The 17344-nt window shown below is 57.1% G+C and overlaps 2 protein-coding genes across 12 annotated transcripts; one reads left to right on the top strand and one right to left on the bottom strand.

The window, feature by feature from the left end:
• Window positions 1-2708: 2708 nt before the first annotated feature.
• Window positions 2709-9883, top strand: B4GALNT1 (beta-1,4-N-acetyl-galactosaminyltransferase 1). Of its 5 annotated transcripts, none has more exons than XM_070271821.1 (13): window positions 2840-3126; window positions 3340-3433; window positions 3592-3646; window positions 4055-4273; window positions 4824-4988; window positions 5117-5223; window positions 5673-5713; window positions 5860-6040; window positions 7029-7136; window positions 7264-7454; window positions 7933-8073; window positions 8365-8605; window positions 9163-9883. In XM_070271821.1, the coding sequence occupies exons 4-13, from the start codon at window positions 4056-4058 to the stop codon at window positions 9378-9380; spliced, it is 1611 nt and encodes a 536-aa protein (XP_070127922.1). In that variant the 5' UTR covers window positions 2840-3126; window positions 3340-3433; window positions 3592-3646; window position 4055; the 3' UTR covers window positions 9381-9883. The 5 variants fall into 5 exon arrangements, with proteins under 5 accessions (XP_070127920.1, XP_070127922.1, XP_023499658.2 ...); XM_070271822.1 differs by having other exon boundaries at window positions 2849-2935; XM_070271819.1 differs by lacking the exon at window positions 3592-3646 and having other exon boundaries at window positions 2709-2935.
• Window positions 9884-9976: 93 nt separating this feature from the next.
• On the bottom strand, window positions 9977-16471 carry SLC26A10 (solute carrier family 26 member 10). Of its 7 annotated transcripts, none has more exons than XM_070271817.1 (19): window positions 16052-16429; window positions 15472-15582; window positions 15109-15215; window positions 14754-14911; window positions 14398-14562; window positions 13973-14125; window positions 13472-13554; window positions 13192-13339; window positions 12969-13082; window positions 12178-12291; window positions 11995-12090; window positions 11507-11613; window positions 11326-11395; window positions 11137-11253; window positions 10964-10997; window positions 10802-10884; window positions 10658-10712; window positions 10434-10540; window positions 9977-10119 (listed from the first exon to the last, which is right to left on the bottom strand). In XM_070271817.1, exons 3-19 carry the CDS (start codon window positions 15134-15136, stop codon window positions 10081-10083), a joined length of 1671 nt encoding a protein of 556 aa, XP_070127918.1. In that variant the 5' UTR covers window positions 15137-15215; window positions 15472-15582; window positions 16052-16429; the 3' UTR covers window positions 9977-10080. The 7 variants fall into 7 exon arrangements, with proteins under 7 accessions (XP_070127918.1, XP_070127919.1, XP_014596497.3 ...); XM_070271818.1 differs by having other exon boundaries at window positions 12178-12255; XM_014741011.3 differs by lacking the exon at window positions 15109-15215 and having other exon boundaries at window positions 12178-12255; window positions 16052-16471.
• Window positions 16472-17344: the final 873 nt, after the last annotated feature.

The raw sequence follows: 17344 nt of genomic DNA, 5'->3' as shown, positions 1-17344 counted from the left end.
AATCTTTTTGACCTTGAACTAACTTTGGGATTTTCCAAAGGGCCCTAGAACATTTCTTTTGGTTTTTTTTTTTTAAAGATTTTATTTTTCCTTTTTCTCCCCAAAGCCCCCCGGTATATAGTTGCACATTTTTAGTTGAAGGTCCTTCTAGTTGTGGCATGTGGGACGCTGCCTCAGCATGGCCTGATGAGCAGTGCCATGTCCGCGCCCAGGATCCAAACCGGCAAAACCCTGGGCTGCCGCAGCGGAGCTTGTGAACTTAACCAGTTGGCCAAGGGGCCGGCCCCTGGAACATTTCAAATGAAGTGTTCTCTCTCCTTATAAAATCAGAGATGTTAAACTACTTAGGCTTATTTGACATGTTAAATTACATGAGAAGTATTGTCAAATCAGAAGTAATACTAAGCCTTCTCTATGTTGTATTTGTATAGGTATATTAGTGTTCCAGCAATTGTATGAAATTCCCGAGAATCTGTTACGTCCTGGTATAACGTTATCAGTCATAATTCCAGTTATTATCTTAAAACGTGTGTCACAGAAATAACCAAATTTCCTTGTCAATTCAATTATATTGAATTCTCATCAGATCTTCAGTCATGGGCATTTTTAACTCTTCTGTCACTTACAGTTATTGTTTTACTCTGACGCTCTTACAAAAGTGAGACTCCTGGAAAGGAACTACCAGAAACTCTTTATCACTGACATCACTGCCAAATTACAAGGTGTTGAACCTTGGGTGCATATTTCACAACTGAAGAAGGTCCCACCTGACATTTGGTCCTGTACAAATGCTGGAGAAATCTGGAGAAACTAGGAGGAGAAATAGCTGACGCCAAGGAAGACTGCTTCCACCCAAGACGCCAGATCAAGACCTCAACTAAACATGAAACCCTTCTTTAGTCTCTTTTTTTCCCTTACTCTAGAATTGGCCTGGAAAGATAATGCCATCACCGTCTCTCAGGCCATTGCAAAGGGTGGGGGAGGGAAGTAATCTAACTTCCAAATGACTGTTGGATTTGCCACAGTGCTAGTGATTTCTAGTGCCTCAGTTTCTCTAAAACAAATTCAGCCCCCTCTCCATTGTGTCAGACTCCCTAACCCTGGGGGTTTCCCTGTCTCTACTTAACAACACCAAACCCGGGGAACCTCGTGTCCAGGTTCTGTACAAAGATAAAGACACAAGGCAAGGGTAGCCAGAATAAAACTGCCTGTGTGGTCTACAGACCCTTACATTTTACTGGCCTCCATGTCTGTCACCTTTCTAGTCCTGAGCCACAGACTCAAATGAGAATTACCAAGACGTATCCACGATTCAAAATTCGCTTCCTTTGGTAGATCACTGCTCCCCTGGCCAGGAGTAAGTGCAAATGAGGCTATGATCAGGAACCTCTCACTCTCCAGCCAAAATTGTTCTTAATATGATAGCCCTTCATTATCTCTTAGCTGAGCAAGGAGGGGTCTGTGCTGTGGCCAATACCACTTGCTGCACCTGGATTAACACTTCTGGGAAGTTGAAACTCAGCTCCATAAGATCGCTGAACAAGCCACTGGGCTTAAGAAAGTGACTCCTTTAATGGAGGTCTTTCTTTGACTAATTTGATTTTGATTGGTTTGGGTCCAGGGACCATGGTTCCAAAGTGCACTCCAAACATTGGGAAATATCCTTCATATAATAATCATACTAGTCCTTTAAACGCATGTTCGCAGCCACTAACCACCAAGCAAATGATGTCCCTAAAGCTGGAACATCAGAGAAGAAGTGACTTAAAAAATGTGAACCCGAAGTGGTGACCTGTAAATACCACATAGAGGTTCAGCAAAAACTGCGAGAACCCTAGAGTGGTAGGTAGGAGGGGCGCTAATGCCCTAAATTTTGATCATCTCTCTCAGTTAAGCCGAGAGTCTGATCAAAAGGGGAAAACTATTAAAAAAATAAAATAAAAAAGACAACAGGCCCAAAGTACAATCACTTGTGCTAAGCCCACTTCACCAAACTGAGACTTCACACCTAACTTCACACAGTTTCGAGCTCTCCCAGAAATGGAATCTTCAGTCAATCAGGAATTACCCGGTCAGCACAGGTCAGGTCATCTGCCACACAGACCCCTGCCATCCCCTAAAGGAAAGTGACCTTGCCACAACCAATCTGCTTTTTGCTAGTATAACTTCTTTGTCTCCACTCCCTTCTGCCTATAAAAGTCTTTCATTTTCTACAGCCCCTTGGAGTTCCTCTCTGTGTGCTAGATGAGATGCTGCCTGATTCATGAATGATTGAATAAAGCCAATAAGATCTTTAAGATTTACTCAATCGAATTTCGTTTTATGACATTTGTATACAATTCATTCAATAACCTAGCCTTCCTTCACACCCATGTTTTCATTATGTTCTACATTTCTTATTATATCTGTTTTTCTATTAAATCTTGATATATCTTTTATTAGAACCATGGAACCACAGGACTTTGGCCAGTGTCAGGAATCTGGCTGAAAGGAAGGCGAGCTACGGGTCTAAGGCTAGCAGGCAGAACGACAGCCAGTCTAGCCACTGTTTGGGGTTTCCTTCCTCCTGCAAGTCTGCAACAAGGAGCAGTTACGGAAAATAGGCCCTTGAATCGCTGAGTGTGTATCTCTCGAGTGTTTGTTAGGTAGTTGGGGGGCGGGGGGTGAGGATAGGAGGGATGCTGAGAATCTGTCTCTCTTAACCAGGCAGAGTCATTATTTCCAGGATCTAGTCTGGTTTCCTTTATCTCACCCTAACTACCCAAATCTTCCTTAAAATGGGGTTACAGGGCGCCCCCGCCCTCCTCCTCCAAAACGCTTGTTACCTACCCTTGCCTGCAGTCTCTCTGAGACCGAGGCTCCGAACGAACAGGGAATAGAGTGACTGGATTCGGGCTGGCGGTTGCGATGCGAGGATTCGGAGGCAAACGGCTGGGTGAGTAGGGGGAAGGACCCTCTCCGGGAGCGGCTTGGCGCCCCCGCAATGTCCTCGGCGCCCACCAGAAGGCGCCCGGGCGCCCGCATTCCTTGCGCGTAGCCGGAGCCTCCGCCGCAAAGAGCCCGGGAGTCGAGCCGCGCGGCGCCGCGATCTAAGAGCCGGGTGGCGGCCTGAGCCCTCCCCGCCCGGCAAGTGGGACAGGGTGCCGGGAGCCCGGGCTTTGTTCCAGGGCTGGGGTTCCCGTTTCTCAACTCAGCTCACCACCCCCGCTGGAAACGCCAAGAACTACCCCACGCCGCGGTCTACAAAGCCCAGAGAGCCCGAAGGCGGGAGGGGTCGGGCGCGCTCGGGAGGCAGGCGGACCCCCACACTCTCCGGCTCACTCCCGGCTGCCCCATCAGGCCGCCTCCAGCCCCATGAGGACACCCAGGCCGGGGCTGAGAGCCTGGCGCAGCCCGGACCGAAATCTTGCGGCGGCCTTAGAGCGTTAGACAGGTCAGTGCCCGGGCGGGATGAGGGGCCGCGCTGGAGGCGGGAGGAGGCGTGCTCGCCGGTCCACCCTGTCCACCGCACAGTCTCCCGAGGCCACTCACGGGTCACCTCCGCCAGGAGTACCCAATAACGTGGGCGTGATTCTGCATTTTTCGTGACAGGCAAGGTGTGGAGCTGCTCTCTGCAGCTCCCCCCGCCCCCAACCCTCGAGACCAGGTGATGCTGGGACCTAGGGGTGGGGGGACGCGCGGGCCGAGGTGGGGGGCGGCGGGCGTGGGGACGGGCGCCGCTCTAATAAAGCGGTGCTCTTCTACTTACGCGCGGCCGCGTCGAAACCACCGCATCCAAAGATCTTTGGCATCAAGATGCCGGGCCTCGGGCGTGAGAGGAAACCGAGATGCGGGAGAGGGCGAGAAGAAAGGAGGCCGGGAGACCCGAGGCCGGGAGAGTGAGGGGAGAGGGCCCGGGGCGGGGGGAACGATTCGCTGTGCAAATCCTAGCGCGCGAAATGTGGAGAGCGCCCTGAGGAGCAGGCAGGAGCCTCCGGGACGGCCGGGGTCTTTGGTCCCAGCCCACGCCTCCGCTCCCCATCTTCTCACCCTCCCACCCCTACCGCCCACCCAGGATGCGGCTGGGCCGCCGGGCCCTCTGTATGCTGGTCCTGCTGCTCGCCTGCGCCTCGCTGGGGCTCCTGTACGCGAGCACCCGGGACGCGCCGGGCCTCCGGGCACCTCTTGCACTGTGGACGCCCCTGCAGGGCCCCCCCAGGCCAGAGCTCCCAGACCTTGCCCCCGAGCCCCGCTACGCCCACATCCCGGTCAGGATCAAGGAGCAAGTGGTGGGGTGAGTGCCAGGAGCGGTTGCGGCAGCGCACTCGCTGGGGGGTGGCGAGGCGAGCTTTTGTTTCCTCTACTCCTGAGCTCTGGTGCCTGGGTTCTCCCGAATGGTTTGGGGGGGGGGGGGGGTGAAGGGGGAGGGGACGTGGAGGCGGCTACTGAGTCTTGGGCTGGGGGGGAAATCTCTTCTCCCTGAACGTGGTCATGGTGATGGGCAGAGGCGGAGGGTGTGCAGGCGCGGGAGGGCCTGAGAGATTTTCTGATGTGCTGAGATGTCCACATGAAAAGAGTCCAGGTGGGGTCCTGAATGGTGGGTAGGCAACTCTGCAATCCTAGCAACTGGCCCTAGTCCACACCTCTGTAAAAATCCAGATTTAGGGGATGGGTCATACCATCGGCGGTCCCTCCTCCTGGGGACTATTTGAAGAGCAGTGTTTAAGGGGACAGATAATGGATGGGCAGGGTGGAGGGGCAGACGTGGGGGGAGCTGTGTAAGTGTTTTGTGGGCTGAATGGAGTTGTACGGCTGGGTTCTGATGACCTTCCTCACCGCTCCAGGCTGCTGTCTGGGAACAACTGTAGTTGTGAGTCCAGTGTGGGGAGCCTTCACCTCCCCTTCCAGAGGCAGGTCCGAGCCATTGACCTCACCAAGGCCTTTGGCCCTGAGGAGCTGAGGGCTGCCTCTGCCTTGAGGGAGCAGGAGTTCCAGGCGTTCCTTTCAAGGTACCAGCACAAAGGAGGACATGACTCTGCAGAGGGCGAGCAGTGGGAGGCCTGGAGGGTGGGTGTGGCAGGAGGGAGAGCCCCTCACCCTCTGACTCCTCCTCTGTGCCCCCCAACTCCACTGCCAGGAGCCAGTCCGCTGCTGACCAACTGCTCATAGCCCCTGCCAACTCCCCCCTACAATACCCCCTGCAGGGTGTGGAGGTCCAGCCCCTCAGGAGCATCTTGGTGCCAGGTGAGGAGAATGGTCCTAGGGTGACCTAAGCCACCGTGGGGGTGGCAGAGCCTGAGGATGGATGGAGAAGAATGAGGGAAGATTGGAATGGGTGGGGGAGACACTTGAGATCAGAAGGGGGCTCTTGAGATGGGAGGTGGGGACAGAAGGGACTCTAAGGTCTTGAGGAATCGCAGAAGACTGTAACTGGAGAGGTTTGGGGAGGAGAATCTATTCTCTGCTGACTGACCAAAGGTTAGGTGGATAGGTAGGGCAAGGCACACAAGTGGCTTTGATGGGAAGGAGTAAAAAAAAAAAAAATCAGTTCCTCCAGGCTATGTCCCACAATGCACTCTGCTGTGGCCTCAACAAGAGGGATGGGTGAGAAGTTCTGTGATTTGTTTGGTGAAAGAGGGAAGAGAAAGTGAGGAGGAATTCAGAGCTGTCTGGTCCCTCCCTCTTCCTCCCAGGGCTGAGCCTGCAGGCCGCTTCTGGTCAGGAGGTATACCAGGTGAGAAGAAACAGGAGGGCGGGAGGCCGGGTGGGCATCAAGGATGCTGGGAGGGAAACAGGGCTGCCAAAGGAGGGATGGAGGAACTAGGGAGACAGGAAATGGGGCTGGGGCCTGACCCTGCACTCTCCACTCCCCTCTCCCAGGTGAACCTGACTGCCTCCTTGGGCACCTGGGATGTGGCAGGGGAAGTGACAGGAGTGACTCTCACTGGAGAGGGGCGGCCAGATCTCACCCTCGCCAGCCCAGGGCTGGACCAACTCAATCGGCAGCTGCAACTGGTCACTTATAGCAGCCGAAGCTACCAGGCAAACACAGCAGACACAGGTTCGAGGCCTGGGTGGAGGTAGGGGTAGGCTGGGTGAACAGAGAGAACCCAGAAGGGCTGGCGCAGGCAAATGGCAGAGGGTGTGGGAGACATTTGGGCAATGACCAGAGCTGCCCAGCCACACAATGGGCATTTCAGCTAGGCCAGCAGGGCCAGGGAGGGAGAGAAGGGGCCTTTGTTCATCTGGGCTGGAGCACGCCAGAGGGAAACCCGAGCCTTGGGTGTGTCCCCTCTTCAGGCCAACCATGGGGGCTGCAGGAAGTGACCTGCCCCAGAAGCCAGAAGACTCAAGCTCTATTCTCAGCCCACCACTTATTAGAGGGCAAAGGGCTTTATCTCCAAAGCTCCCATTTTCCTCCAGCAAAAGGGGCTAACACAGCCCTCCTGCTTCTCTCCAAGGCGTGCTGCACCCAACCCGCGCCTGCTCAGGGCCTTGGCACATGCTGTTTCCTCTGCCTGGAATGCTCCTCTCCCAGATTTTTGCATGGCTGGCTCCTTCTTGTCATTTGGATCTTAGCTCAAATGTCTCCTCTTCACTATCACGTTACTTGTCTTACTCAATAGTTATCAGTATCTGAGTTTTCTTATTTACTTAGCCTGTTACCAGACTGACTAAGTTCCTATCTTGGCTTTGTTGCATAATAGTTGTGTGAATGTGGACAAGTTACTTAACCTCTCTGTGCCTTCTTTTTCTGTAGTAGGAATCCACTTAATAGGGCCATTGTGAGGATTAAATGAGCTCATGTATTAAAGGTAATTTAAAAAGTGCCTGGCACATAGTTAATGCTCAATAAACATTAGCTTTTAATTAAATATTTCATTGTCTTTCTCCCACCCATTAGAATGTAGGTTCCATAAGGGTAAGAACCTTACATTCCTGTCCCCAGGGCCTAGAAAGATGGTACACAGAGTAGGCACTTAATGAGTTACTGAAAAGAGAATGTTGTTCCAGCCTTATGGGCCACACCTCATGTCCTTTCTTCCCAGTCCGGTTCTCCACCGAGGGACATGAGGCTGCCTTCACCATCCACATAAGACACCCCCCCAACCCTCGGCTGTACCCACCTGGGTCTCTACCCCAGGGAGGTGACGCTGGTGAGCACAGGGACATAGATCTAGCCCTGATGGGGAGCAAGTTGGGAGAGGGTGGCCCCGGAGGATGTCTTCCTGCTCCTCACTCCCCACTCTCCTTGTCTCACCTAACCCTGCCCCTGGCTCCCAGGCCAGTACAACATCAGCGCTCTCGTCACCATTGCCACGAAGACCTTCCTTCGTTACAATCGGCTACGGGCACTCATCGCCAGCATCCGCCGCTTCTACCCGACGGTCACCGTGGTCATCGCCGACGATAGCGACAAGCCGGAGAGCGTTAGCGGCCCCCACATCGAGCACTATCTCATGCCTTTTGGCAAGGTGTGCAGCCAGTAAGGCTGAACGGCGCACCAGAGGGCACCGGGAGGGGGCGCCCCTCGACTGCAGTCTCCGGAGCCGCGATTCCAGGACCACCTGCCCCAGAGTCACTGGGCTGCCTGTTAAGCAGGAGGGTTCCTGGAGTGTGAGCTCCGTGGGAGCAGGAATCATGCCTGTCTTATTAGCCATGCATCCTCAGAATGACGCTTAGCACCTAGTGGTTGCTCAATAAATAGCTGATGAAGGAAGGCGTGCATACATGAATTAACTGCGTCCCAAGACCCTGGCCTGCCCCAGAACAGTGGCTCAGAACCTCTGGCAGTGGGAAACTGCACTTTTTACCTAGCTCCCGGACTTCGTAAGCACTCAAAAGTTTGGAGAGAGGGGCACAGGCTGTTAAGAGAGGTCAAGAGAGAGGAGGAAAGGTGGCAGAGGGTTATGTCCTATCTCTACAGCCTTACCGTACATACCTTTCCCCTAGGGCTGGTTCGCAGGGCGGAACCTGGCCGTGTCTCAAGTAACCACCAAGTATGTGCTGTGGGTGGACGACGACTTCGTCTTCACGGCGCGGACGCGGCTGGAGAGGCTCGTGGACGTGCTGGAGCGGACGCCGCTGGACCTGGTAGGGCAGGGGCAGCGGGCGGAGGGCTGGAGGGTGGCCTCTAGCAGGTTCAGGCCGCTGCAGGGAGACCAGCCGAGAGCGGCCGGCCCTGGGACCGAGAGAGGACGACGAAGCGGAGCCTGGGGGACCACCTGGGGCCTGCAGGGGTGGAGCGGAAGGGTCGGAGCAGGGGAACCGCTGGGGACTGGGGGGGGGGGGGGGGCGGAGGGCGGGGGGCGGGCGGAAGCAGAGCCCCCCACCCCGCCCCGTCCCCGCCCCGCCCCGCCTGGCGCCATCCTCCACTCCCCGCAGGTTGGGGGCGCGGTGCGCGAGATCTCGGGCTTCGCCACCACCTACCGGCAGCTGCTGAGCGTGGAGCCGGGCGCGCCAGGCCGCGGGAACTGCCTCCGGCAACGGCGCGGCTTCCACCACGAGCTCGTCGGCTTCCCAGGCTGCGTGGTCACCGATGGCGTGGTCAACTTCTTCCTGGCGCGCACGGACAAGGTGCGCGAGGTCGGCTTCGACCCGCGCCTCAGCCGCGTGGCGCACCTCGGTGAGTGGCGCCCCCTCCCGGCCGGCCTGGCAGGGGCCCACCCCCGGGGCGCCGCGCGACTCTGGGGTAGCGAGGCGCCAAGGGCACACAGGACTCCCCGCCCCCGCCCAACCCCCCCACCCCCCACCCCCGCAGCCAAGGCTGCCACCTGGGGCACCTAGAACAGTTCCCACCCTCCGGCCCGCACTCCCCTGAAACCTCCACACCCAGCACAGCCGCTGGGTCCGCCTTGAACTTTCCCACCACTGACACCGCCACCTCTACCCTGGTCCCAGCCGCTTCCTCTGTCCAGACCACACTCGGAGCAGCCCATTCAGCATTTATTGAACTTCTGGGTGTGTGTGTGGGGGGGGGGGGGGGGTCCGTTTTCAAAGCACAAGGTAAGTATGTTGACTCCATAGTTACAAGAGTAAAGAGTTCGTTTATATGCCCACGGTCCTTAGAAATGGACTTCTTTGCACGCACACCCTCAATACCCCAATCTCAGTTCTCCCTTAGGGGTTGGCCTTCTGCACCCTCAAGACCCTTCATTGTGTACCCCTTTCCTCCACCCCCAGAATTCTTCCTGGATGGGCTTGGTTCCCTTCGAGTGGGCTCCTGCTCAGACGTCGTTGTGGATCATGCATCGAAATTGAAGCTGCCTTGGACGTCAAGGGATTCTGGGTCAGAGACTTATGCCCGGTACCGTTACCCAGGATCACTGGACGAAAGTCAGGTGGCCAAACACCGCCTGCTCTTCTTCAAACATCGGCTGCAGTGCATGACCACAGAGTGACGGCCACTCAGGGCCTTCCAATTGTCAGGCTGGGCCTGCCTCCTTGTCCCTGCCAGGAAATTCTGGCAAACCCCACCACCCAGTGACCACTCCACTGACCGTCCCCAGTCTCCTTCAGAACTTGATCCCAAATAGGGGCTTGTCCTGGTGACACTCCTTTCTGTGAGTGCCCAGGGGTGTGATGGAGCCATAACTCATCCCACAGCCAGTGCCAAGTCCTCCTCCCACCCCCTTCTAAAGGGGCAGGAAGTTGGGGGGGAGGTGCTTTCCAAGCGCCAAAGAGCCCTTGGGGACTCTAAGAACCTAAAATGGAAACACTCTCCTCTCATCTCCTTAGGACTGAGGGGGTGGGGAAAGCCCCAACATGTATTCCCAGGGCTGTGCCCCCAGCCTCCCATCTCTGGCCCCAAGACTGTGTTGTACATGCTCCAGCTCCACCCCTATGGAGAGAACTGGTGACTCCGGAGCTGGGCTGGGCGCTGTGAACACACGGGTGAAAACCATTTTTGGTTGTGTCTCTGCAATGCTGTGGGCATAGAGGAAGGCGCACCAGGGGTCCATGCACAGCCGCGCAGACTCACTTCATGAATCCCAGAGGCTCTTAGCTTCATTTTATTAGTTACATTAAGTAAAGGGCCCCAGGGGCCACGCCCTCCTCACACGCATATTGTTGGGGCCCTCTACACTCCAAGTGACCAGGTCAGACCCACACTGTGCAAGACTTTGGACCAGCAGACTCCTGGAAAAGGGAGGGGACATGTCAGGAGTAGAGTAGGTGCCCAACTCCCTCACCCAAGATTTGGCAGTCTTCTGAGGGGCACATTACCCCTCTGGGGACCCTAGTTTCTTCTGATCTTCACCCACAGCTGGGGCCAGTCTCGTAGCTTCGTCTTAAATGGACTAATCATTTCATGCCCACCCCTTTCTCCTTCACCTTCCTCCTTAGCCCCCTTCCCAAACCCCTCTGCCTGGATCTTCAGCCACTGGCTCACGCCTCACTTGCTATAGCCCAGCACCTCCCGGCTTCCACTCTTGTTGCTACTGCCCCCTCACCAGTCTCTCCAGGGCATGAGCAGCTGCATCCTGGACACTCACAAACAGCTGTTCTGGGGTCACTCTGTCCAGGAGTCCTGCCTGGGTCAGAGTCCCCAGCACCGAGGCTGTGTGGAGAGGGGGTCAGACTCTCAGGTCCTAAGTCCACACTGTGTCCTCTTCCCTCCCCCAAATGTCCAGTCATTCCTCAGTCTCCAGGTCCCTCCATCCTCCACACCTCTTACCATTACACTGAGCCAGGAGAAGATGGATCCCAGCGTCTCGGCATCGTCTGGAAAGCTGCGGAGGTGGGAGGAGTTAAATCTCACATTAGAGGGTATGCATGGGATAATAAGGGGACTTTCTCCTCAACATACCCTCTCTCTCACCTGGACCACTTCTCTGGCCCCAGCAGCATCTGCAAAGGTGATACCACTGCAGTCTAGGACCACCACTCTGATAGGCTCAGCAACTAGGATGGGAGAAGGCAGGAGTGCCCAGATGCTTCCATGGGTCATGCCCAAATCTCCCTCCTTGTCATCCCATCTCACCTGCATCAGGTGGGCCATCTGTCTTTGGAGTCTCCTGTGAATAGAGAAGGGCAGTCACCACCTCTGAGACACAAGTGTGAACGTGCACCCTTGGGCACAGTGCTCTCCCTCAGAACACCCACTTACCTCCCACTCCCAGAGAAGCCACACTCCCTTTTGACCAAGTCCCTCACCTTGCCTCCTTCTCTAAGCCCCAGATGCCTTTCCAGGGTGCGCCGAAACTGCCCACGGGTCCCGAAGTAAAGTGGTGTTGGATAGCTCAGGATGCAGAGCCCCGGGACCTGGAGGAGCTGAGGGGTCAGAGGGTCAGAGAAACATCTGGGTCTCATCTTCCCTTCCATCTTTGGTTGAAGCTAACCCACCTTGTGGCGCTCTCTGAGTGGCCTGTAGAGCTCCGTCCCTTCAGCCAGTCCAAGTGCAAGGCACTGCACCCTGGGCAGGAAGCAGGGGTCAGATTCCCAGCCTGGCCTGGCTGGAAAGTCACCCCAAGCACTCCATTGTCTCGCCTCCCCGCATCTCGACTTCCCTCGTCTCTTCTCCCACCTCTGGGTGCGGCAGACCACGGTCATCATGGAGAAGACCACACCTACGGCCAGGCCCAGGTCCACACTCAGGGTCACTACAGCCACCCATGTGACCATCCACACAGCCTGCAGGACATGGATGGGAGTGAAATTCCCAGAAGAAAGGCCAGGCCATCAGTGCCAGGGCAAGGGGTCCAGGGGCAGTCACTGCAGGGCAAGTGATGGAGCAGTGTGGCCCAGGAGAAGGCAGAGTGACAGAAGGAAAGGACAGGATTGCCCAACAGGGGATACACAGACATTGCACCTGCTGAAGAGTTACAAATATTCAAGTCTGAAGGGGTGCAAACCCCACCCTTCTCCTTGTCTCTGAGTAAAGGGATTAGGGGGTATGCATATTGGTGGTGGGTTGCAGAATTTAGGACCATGACAATTAGCTTTGATCCGGGGCAGAGGCTGGGGATGCTGGGAAATAGGAGGGGGCAATCTGGGGGGAATGCCATTTCTCACAAAGTCCACGCGGCTGATGCGCCATAGTTGTGGAAGCTCCTGCATCTGGAAGAACATCTGGCGCATGCTGGAGATGTTGATGCAGGCCAGGACAGCCTTGGGGCAGAGGAGGAGAGCTGACCGCCCATATCCTGGCATATGGCCACGCCTCCCGGCCACCCCCACACCTGCTCTCTCCCTCACCTTGGGTAGATAGTAGAAGAAGGGCCCGAGCCACAGCAGCACTGACAGGACGACTGCGCAGGAGAAGAGGCCGGCCAGCTGGAGGGTGGGAGGGGTGGAGCGAAGGCGGAGGAGCTCCCCCACCCGCGTGAGAGCTGGTCTCCCTGCCTGCTCCTAACAAGTCTCCCTCCTCCCAAATCCCCTCCCACACAGACACTCCTCACTCCTCACCCCCTTCTTGATATTCTGCCGCTCACCCCTTCCTCTCCCCTCCCCCAACTGAAGGCCTATGGGTCGCCAGTCTCCCCCTGGAAGTAGTTCAACTTCCCTGTTCTCCTGGCCCACCTCCATCTTAAAAACACTGTTGGATTACCCTAAAAGCCGGCTAGCCACATGCTTAGGGCACCAGCAAAGTAAAGGAAACCAAAAATATTAGGGGGAGACTTTGATATATGATATTTCTTTTTAAAAGAAAATGTCCTCATAGGGGAAAAAATCAGAATATTGTCTCTTAAACTTATTTTACAATTTGGTATTGTTTTTATCTTGAACTACTTATGGGGCATCATGAACGTTTTCAGTGCTTAGAGTATACAAGTCTTAAGGGGGCTTTGTTATCTTCCATCTCTCCTACCTAAATAATCCCCATTCACCCGCCTCACAGGGTCCCATCCTCCTCTATATAGCTGCTACCTGGGTATCTACCAATCTTCCGCCTGTTTCTCCACCACGACCACCGGACCTGGATGTCCCCCTCCCACCCCCCCACCCCACCCCCCCAACTTTCTCCTCACCCAAGGACACACTCTTACCTGTGTGTTCCCACCAGCATCCACTAGGAGGCTGGTTGTAGCCAATGTGGCTGAGTTGGGAAAGCAAGAGAAGAGGGAGGAGATGAGGTTGGAGACACCATGCGCCAGGAGCTCCTGGGGGAAGGCAGTGAGTGAAAAGGAGAGAGACAAAGGTGTGTGTGTTGGGGGTCATGTTAGGGGGTCATCTCCGGAATGAGGTTGGGGCCCTCAGTCGGAGTCTTACCTGGTTGGAGTCAATAGTGTAGCTATACTTGTCTGCATAGATGGAGGCCAGGGAGGCAGACACAGCAAAAGTAACCAGTGCGACAGGCAGCGAGTCGGCCACAATCCTGGGCAGCTCAGCCAGGTTGGGCAGGAGAGGTCGGGGAAATCTGGAGAGAGAGGGGTCAGGGTGAGGGAAGGCTACAGGGAAGGCAGCGAAAATAGGGTGGGAAGGACAAGAAGAGTGGTTGGGTGGGAGAGATGTGGGAAGAGAAAGCTGGTGTCTTTTCCTGCTCTCTTACCCTCCAGGCAGCAGCCCCACTATCTGCACGTTGTATCTTGTGTCCAGAGAAGAAGTGAAGCAGAGCACGGAGGCCAGAAGCACCTGGGAAAGAGAGCAAATTAGGACATGGGAGAAGAAGGAGGAGATTGGAAGGAGGAAGACAGGAGGAGAGAGAGAAATGTAGGCGGGCGTGGGAAGGGAGATCAAGAATTACGGTGAAGGACAGGGTGAGGAGAGAGTGGAGGTGCTGGGGCGAGCGACACCGCAAGGGGGCGCTGTAAGGAGGAAGAGGGCCTTCGAACTGGTCTAGAGGGGGCCTCCGCGACAGAAGTGGGAATGTGTGGGTGGGGGATTCCGGAGGGTCAAAGAGTTCTGGGAAGAGGCCTGGAAAAGCACACGCGTAAGCAGGACTTCCCTCCGTGACCTCTCCGCATTCCACAAGGGGGCGGCAGCGGCCAGTTCCCAGAGGATGGGCAGGGTCTGTGCGGGGCAGGGGGCTGGACCCAGGAGCCATCCTCACCATGACGATTTCCCCTGGGATCGGGGTGGGGAGCCTGTCTCGGAACCTCACGTTCAGTTCCTTGACCGGCACGAGCAGCGCCAGGCTGAGTGCCGAGATGGTCAGTTCGGCCGGATTGCTCCGGGGCAGCGCGGTCAGCACGGCGGCCAGCGTCTGCGGGCAGGGGCGGTGAGCAGAGGGCCCGGGCCGGGGTCGACTACCCCCAGCGCGGACCCACCAGACAAGAACAGGCCTCCCGGCTCCTGGCTCCCGTCAGGGCTTCCACCTCCGCAGCGACCCTCATTCAGCCACGTGGTTCTAACCTCCTTTCCTCTGCCCCCGGCACACACTATCCCTCCACTCGCCGTCCTGCCTTCCTTCCTTTTCGGGGTTCCCTCTTCCCGGGACCTCTAGAAGCCTCGTCTCCGCTGTTCTCCCACCCGCACCTTGAAAAGAGCGAAGCAGCCGATCTGGCGCGGGAGGGGTAAGCCCAAAAGGCTCGGCAGTTGGGACACGAGCACGTGCAGCGCGGCCCCGCTGGTCAGCGCTTTGACCACAGGCTCGGACAGAAAGGTGGACAGGACGCCGAGCTGCAGCGCGAACATCCCCAGCTGCAGGAGAGAAGACGCCCAATCACTACAGGAGGAGGCGCGGAGCAGCCAGAGCGCCGTGCGCCAGCGTCTCCGCGCACCTCTCCCGCCTAGACCGAATGGGAGACTTGTCCCTCCCTCTCCCCTGGCCCAATTTTCTAGAGCCCCTAGCGTGCATTCCCCCAGGGGCCTCCCCCAGGGTCCTCCCTCACCATCAGCGCCCCGCTCCCGAAGGCCATGGCCGCAGCCGCCCCAACCCGCTGAGCGTCCAACTGTTCCCTCTCGATTCCGCTCAGGTTCCCCCCAAGGGGCTCGGGGACCAGCCGCTCCACAGCCGAGCCCGTCATGAGGCTGAGCACGGCGAAAGTTCCTAGGACCGGGGCACAAACGCAGACATCACCAGCTGTGCCGCCTGGGGCACAGCGACAGCCCAGGCTCCGCGCTCTCGGCCGGGATGCTGCTGTCTGACCCCTCTGTCCTAGAGGCTGCTGCTCCGGTGGGGGCCGTGGGGCCAAGAGCTGGCGCAGCAGCCAGGAACCGGTGGTGAGGGAGAAAAGGAGGGCGCACCAGCCGCCAAAACTGCCCCAAACTGCATCGCTGCCTCCTCCTGCAGACGCCCCGCCAACTGCGTGCTCCTTTGGGTGACCGTGCGTCTCTTCTCCCCCTTCCAAGTCCTAGAGTTGTCCGTTTTAACCAAATTTCACGAGGAGAAAAAGTCCGAGTAAACTCCCGCTGCTTTGCACCCACTCAGCACCCCCAGCAAGCATGGCCGAAGTCAGTGGATCGGAGCAGGGTAGCGGCAGGGGAGGAAGGGATGGTGGGGGATGGGGGGGTGAAGACGCGAATAAGAGCAGGGAGCTTACAAGGACCGAAGCCTCAAACCCCTGTCCATCTTCAGGCCATAGAGGAGAGGAGTCACTGGTCACTCACCTGTGGACAGGTGTCTCCCAGTACCCAGCAAAGTGTAGATGAGGACGGGAAAGAACGAAGTGTACAGCCCGAACACTGGGGGCACGGAAGTTAGGAGGGCAAACGCCATGCCTGGGGGAGAAGTGGAAGGAAAGCTCTTCGGTATGGGGGTGGGGGAGGGTTCCTGGTCCTCCAGAATGCGCCCCTGTTCCACGCTCTTAGAGGCTGACACCAGGACGCTCAATCACCACACATGAGGGACCGTAGGGGTTAACGGGCCTCAGTGGGAGGTCGTGGGGCAGCCAGGGTCACAGATCCGTGTCGGCCGAGTCCTGGGGGGGCAGGCGTAGTTCTTCTCTCCAGTTCCCTGAGGCGGAACGTGTGCGAGACTTCTCGCAGGATTGCTCAGAGGAGAGGAGCTGGGGGTGGGGATCTGATGGAGCTCCAGAGTCCTTCCCCAGAACTTGTTCTCACGTCCCTGTCTCGGAACCGTCAGCGACGCTAACCCACCCTTTTGCTCCCGGTTCCCAGCCCTCTGCGCCCTCCTCTGCAAGCCCGTTAGAGCTTGGGCCCCGGACAAGCTGGTGTTGGGGCCGCTCACCCTGGGGCACGTGCACGATGCCCACGGTCACTCCGGCCACTGCATCCCCGAGCAGCCAGGCCCGCCAGCGGTAGTGGGGCAGCCAGCGCAGCGGGGGCAGCCGCGCCAGCAGCAGGCGCCACGCCCCCGGTCCGGAACAGGCGCGGGCCCGCCGTCTCCACAGCCGGCACAGCAGGGACAAGCGGGACTCCGCCAGGAGCTCCGGCTCCTGCTCCGCGTCTCCGAAGAGCTGCTGGAACCGGGCCTCGGTGAGAGGTTCCCTGAACCTGGCGCCCCGGGGAGACTTGAGGTCAGAGGCTTCTCCCGGGCCTGGGCAGGTCCTGGCGCCCAGTAGCCCACTCATTTTGCCCTGGGTCACCTCCAATTCCTCCCGGTTTCCTCCCAGTCTTAAATACCCTCTGCCTGCTGGCCCTGAGTCCCGCCTCTAAGAATCAGGGACCAATGGGGCCCTGGAGGGCGCCCTCTCTTGGGGACCCTCTATGGTCAGGAAAAAGCAGCAGCTTGGAGAGGGGGCATCTCTCTTTTTTTTTTTTTTTTTTTTGAGGAAGATTAGCCCTGAGCTAACTACTGCCAATCCTCCTCTTTTTGCTGAGGAAGACTGGCCCTGAGCTAACATCCATGCCCATCCTCCTCTACATTATACATGGGACGCCTACCACAGCATAGCTTTTGCCAAGCGGTGCCATGTCCGCACCCGGGATCCGGGCCAGTGAACCCAGGCTGCTGAGAAGGAAAATGTGCAAACCTAACTGCTTTGCCACGGGGTGGCCCAGGGGGCATCTCTAAGTTAGGCATTTCCTCAGACATCCTCGCTGGATCCCTCTCTCTGGAGTCTGCTATGCCAGGTGGCTGTGGAAAGGTGTAGGGACCAGAGAGATAGGCCAAAAGACAAGCACACCCTCAACACCCAGCACCCACTGTTTACCACTCCTAAGCCTCTTCACTCCTGGTTCCTTTCCGCATCTGCACTTTGGCTGGAGACAGGAGCTGGCTCCTCTAGGGTTCCTGGTCATTCCCAGAGCCGCCGCATTCCCCAGCAAGAAAGTTCAGCGTGGTTCTGAACACCCTCCTTCTGCCCCCAGACCCAAATCCTCATGGGGCACAGCTTGCCCCCAAGAAAGTGTAAGGGCTCCATTGGCCTCAGCAGTTTCACAAACTTCTGAGATGGGAAGCAGCTACATATATTGCACAAGGACAGAGAACCACCACCCCACACCTCTGCAGGGGGCGGCTGGGCCTAAATTCTCAGTTCAGGGCCTCCGGGAAAATACAGAGGAAATTTTAACTTTATTT

Source organism: Equus caballus, chromosome 6, assembly GCF_041296265.1.
Source record: "Equus caballus isolate H_3958 breed thoroughbred chromosome 6, TB-T2T, whole genome shotgun sequence".
Classification (NCBI taxonomy): domain Eukaryota; kingdom Metazoa; phylum Chordata; class Mammalia; order Perissodactyla; family Equidae; genus Equus; species Equus caballus.
This window is presented reverse-complemented; position numbering and strand designations above follow the sequence as displayed.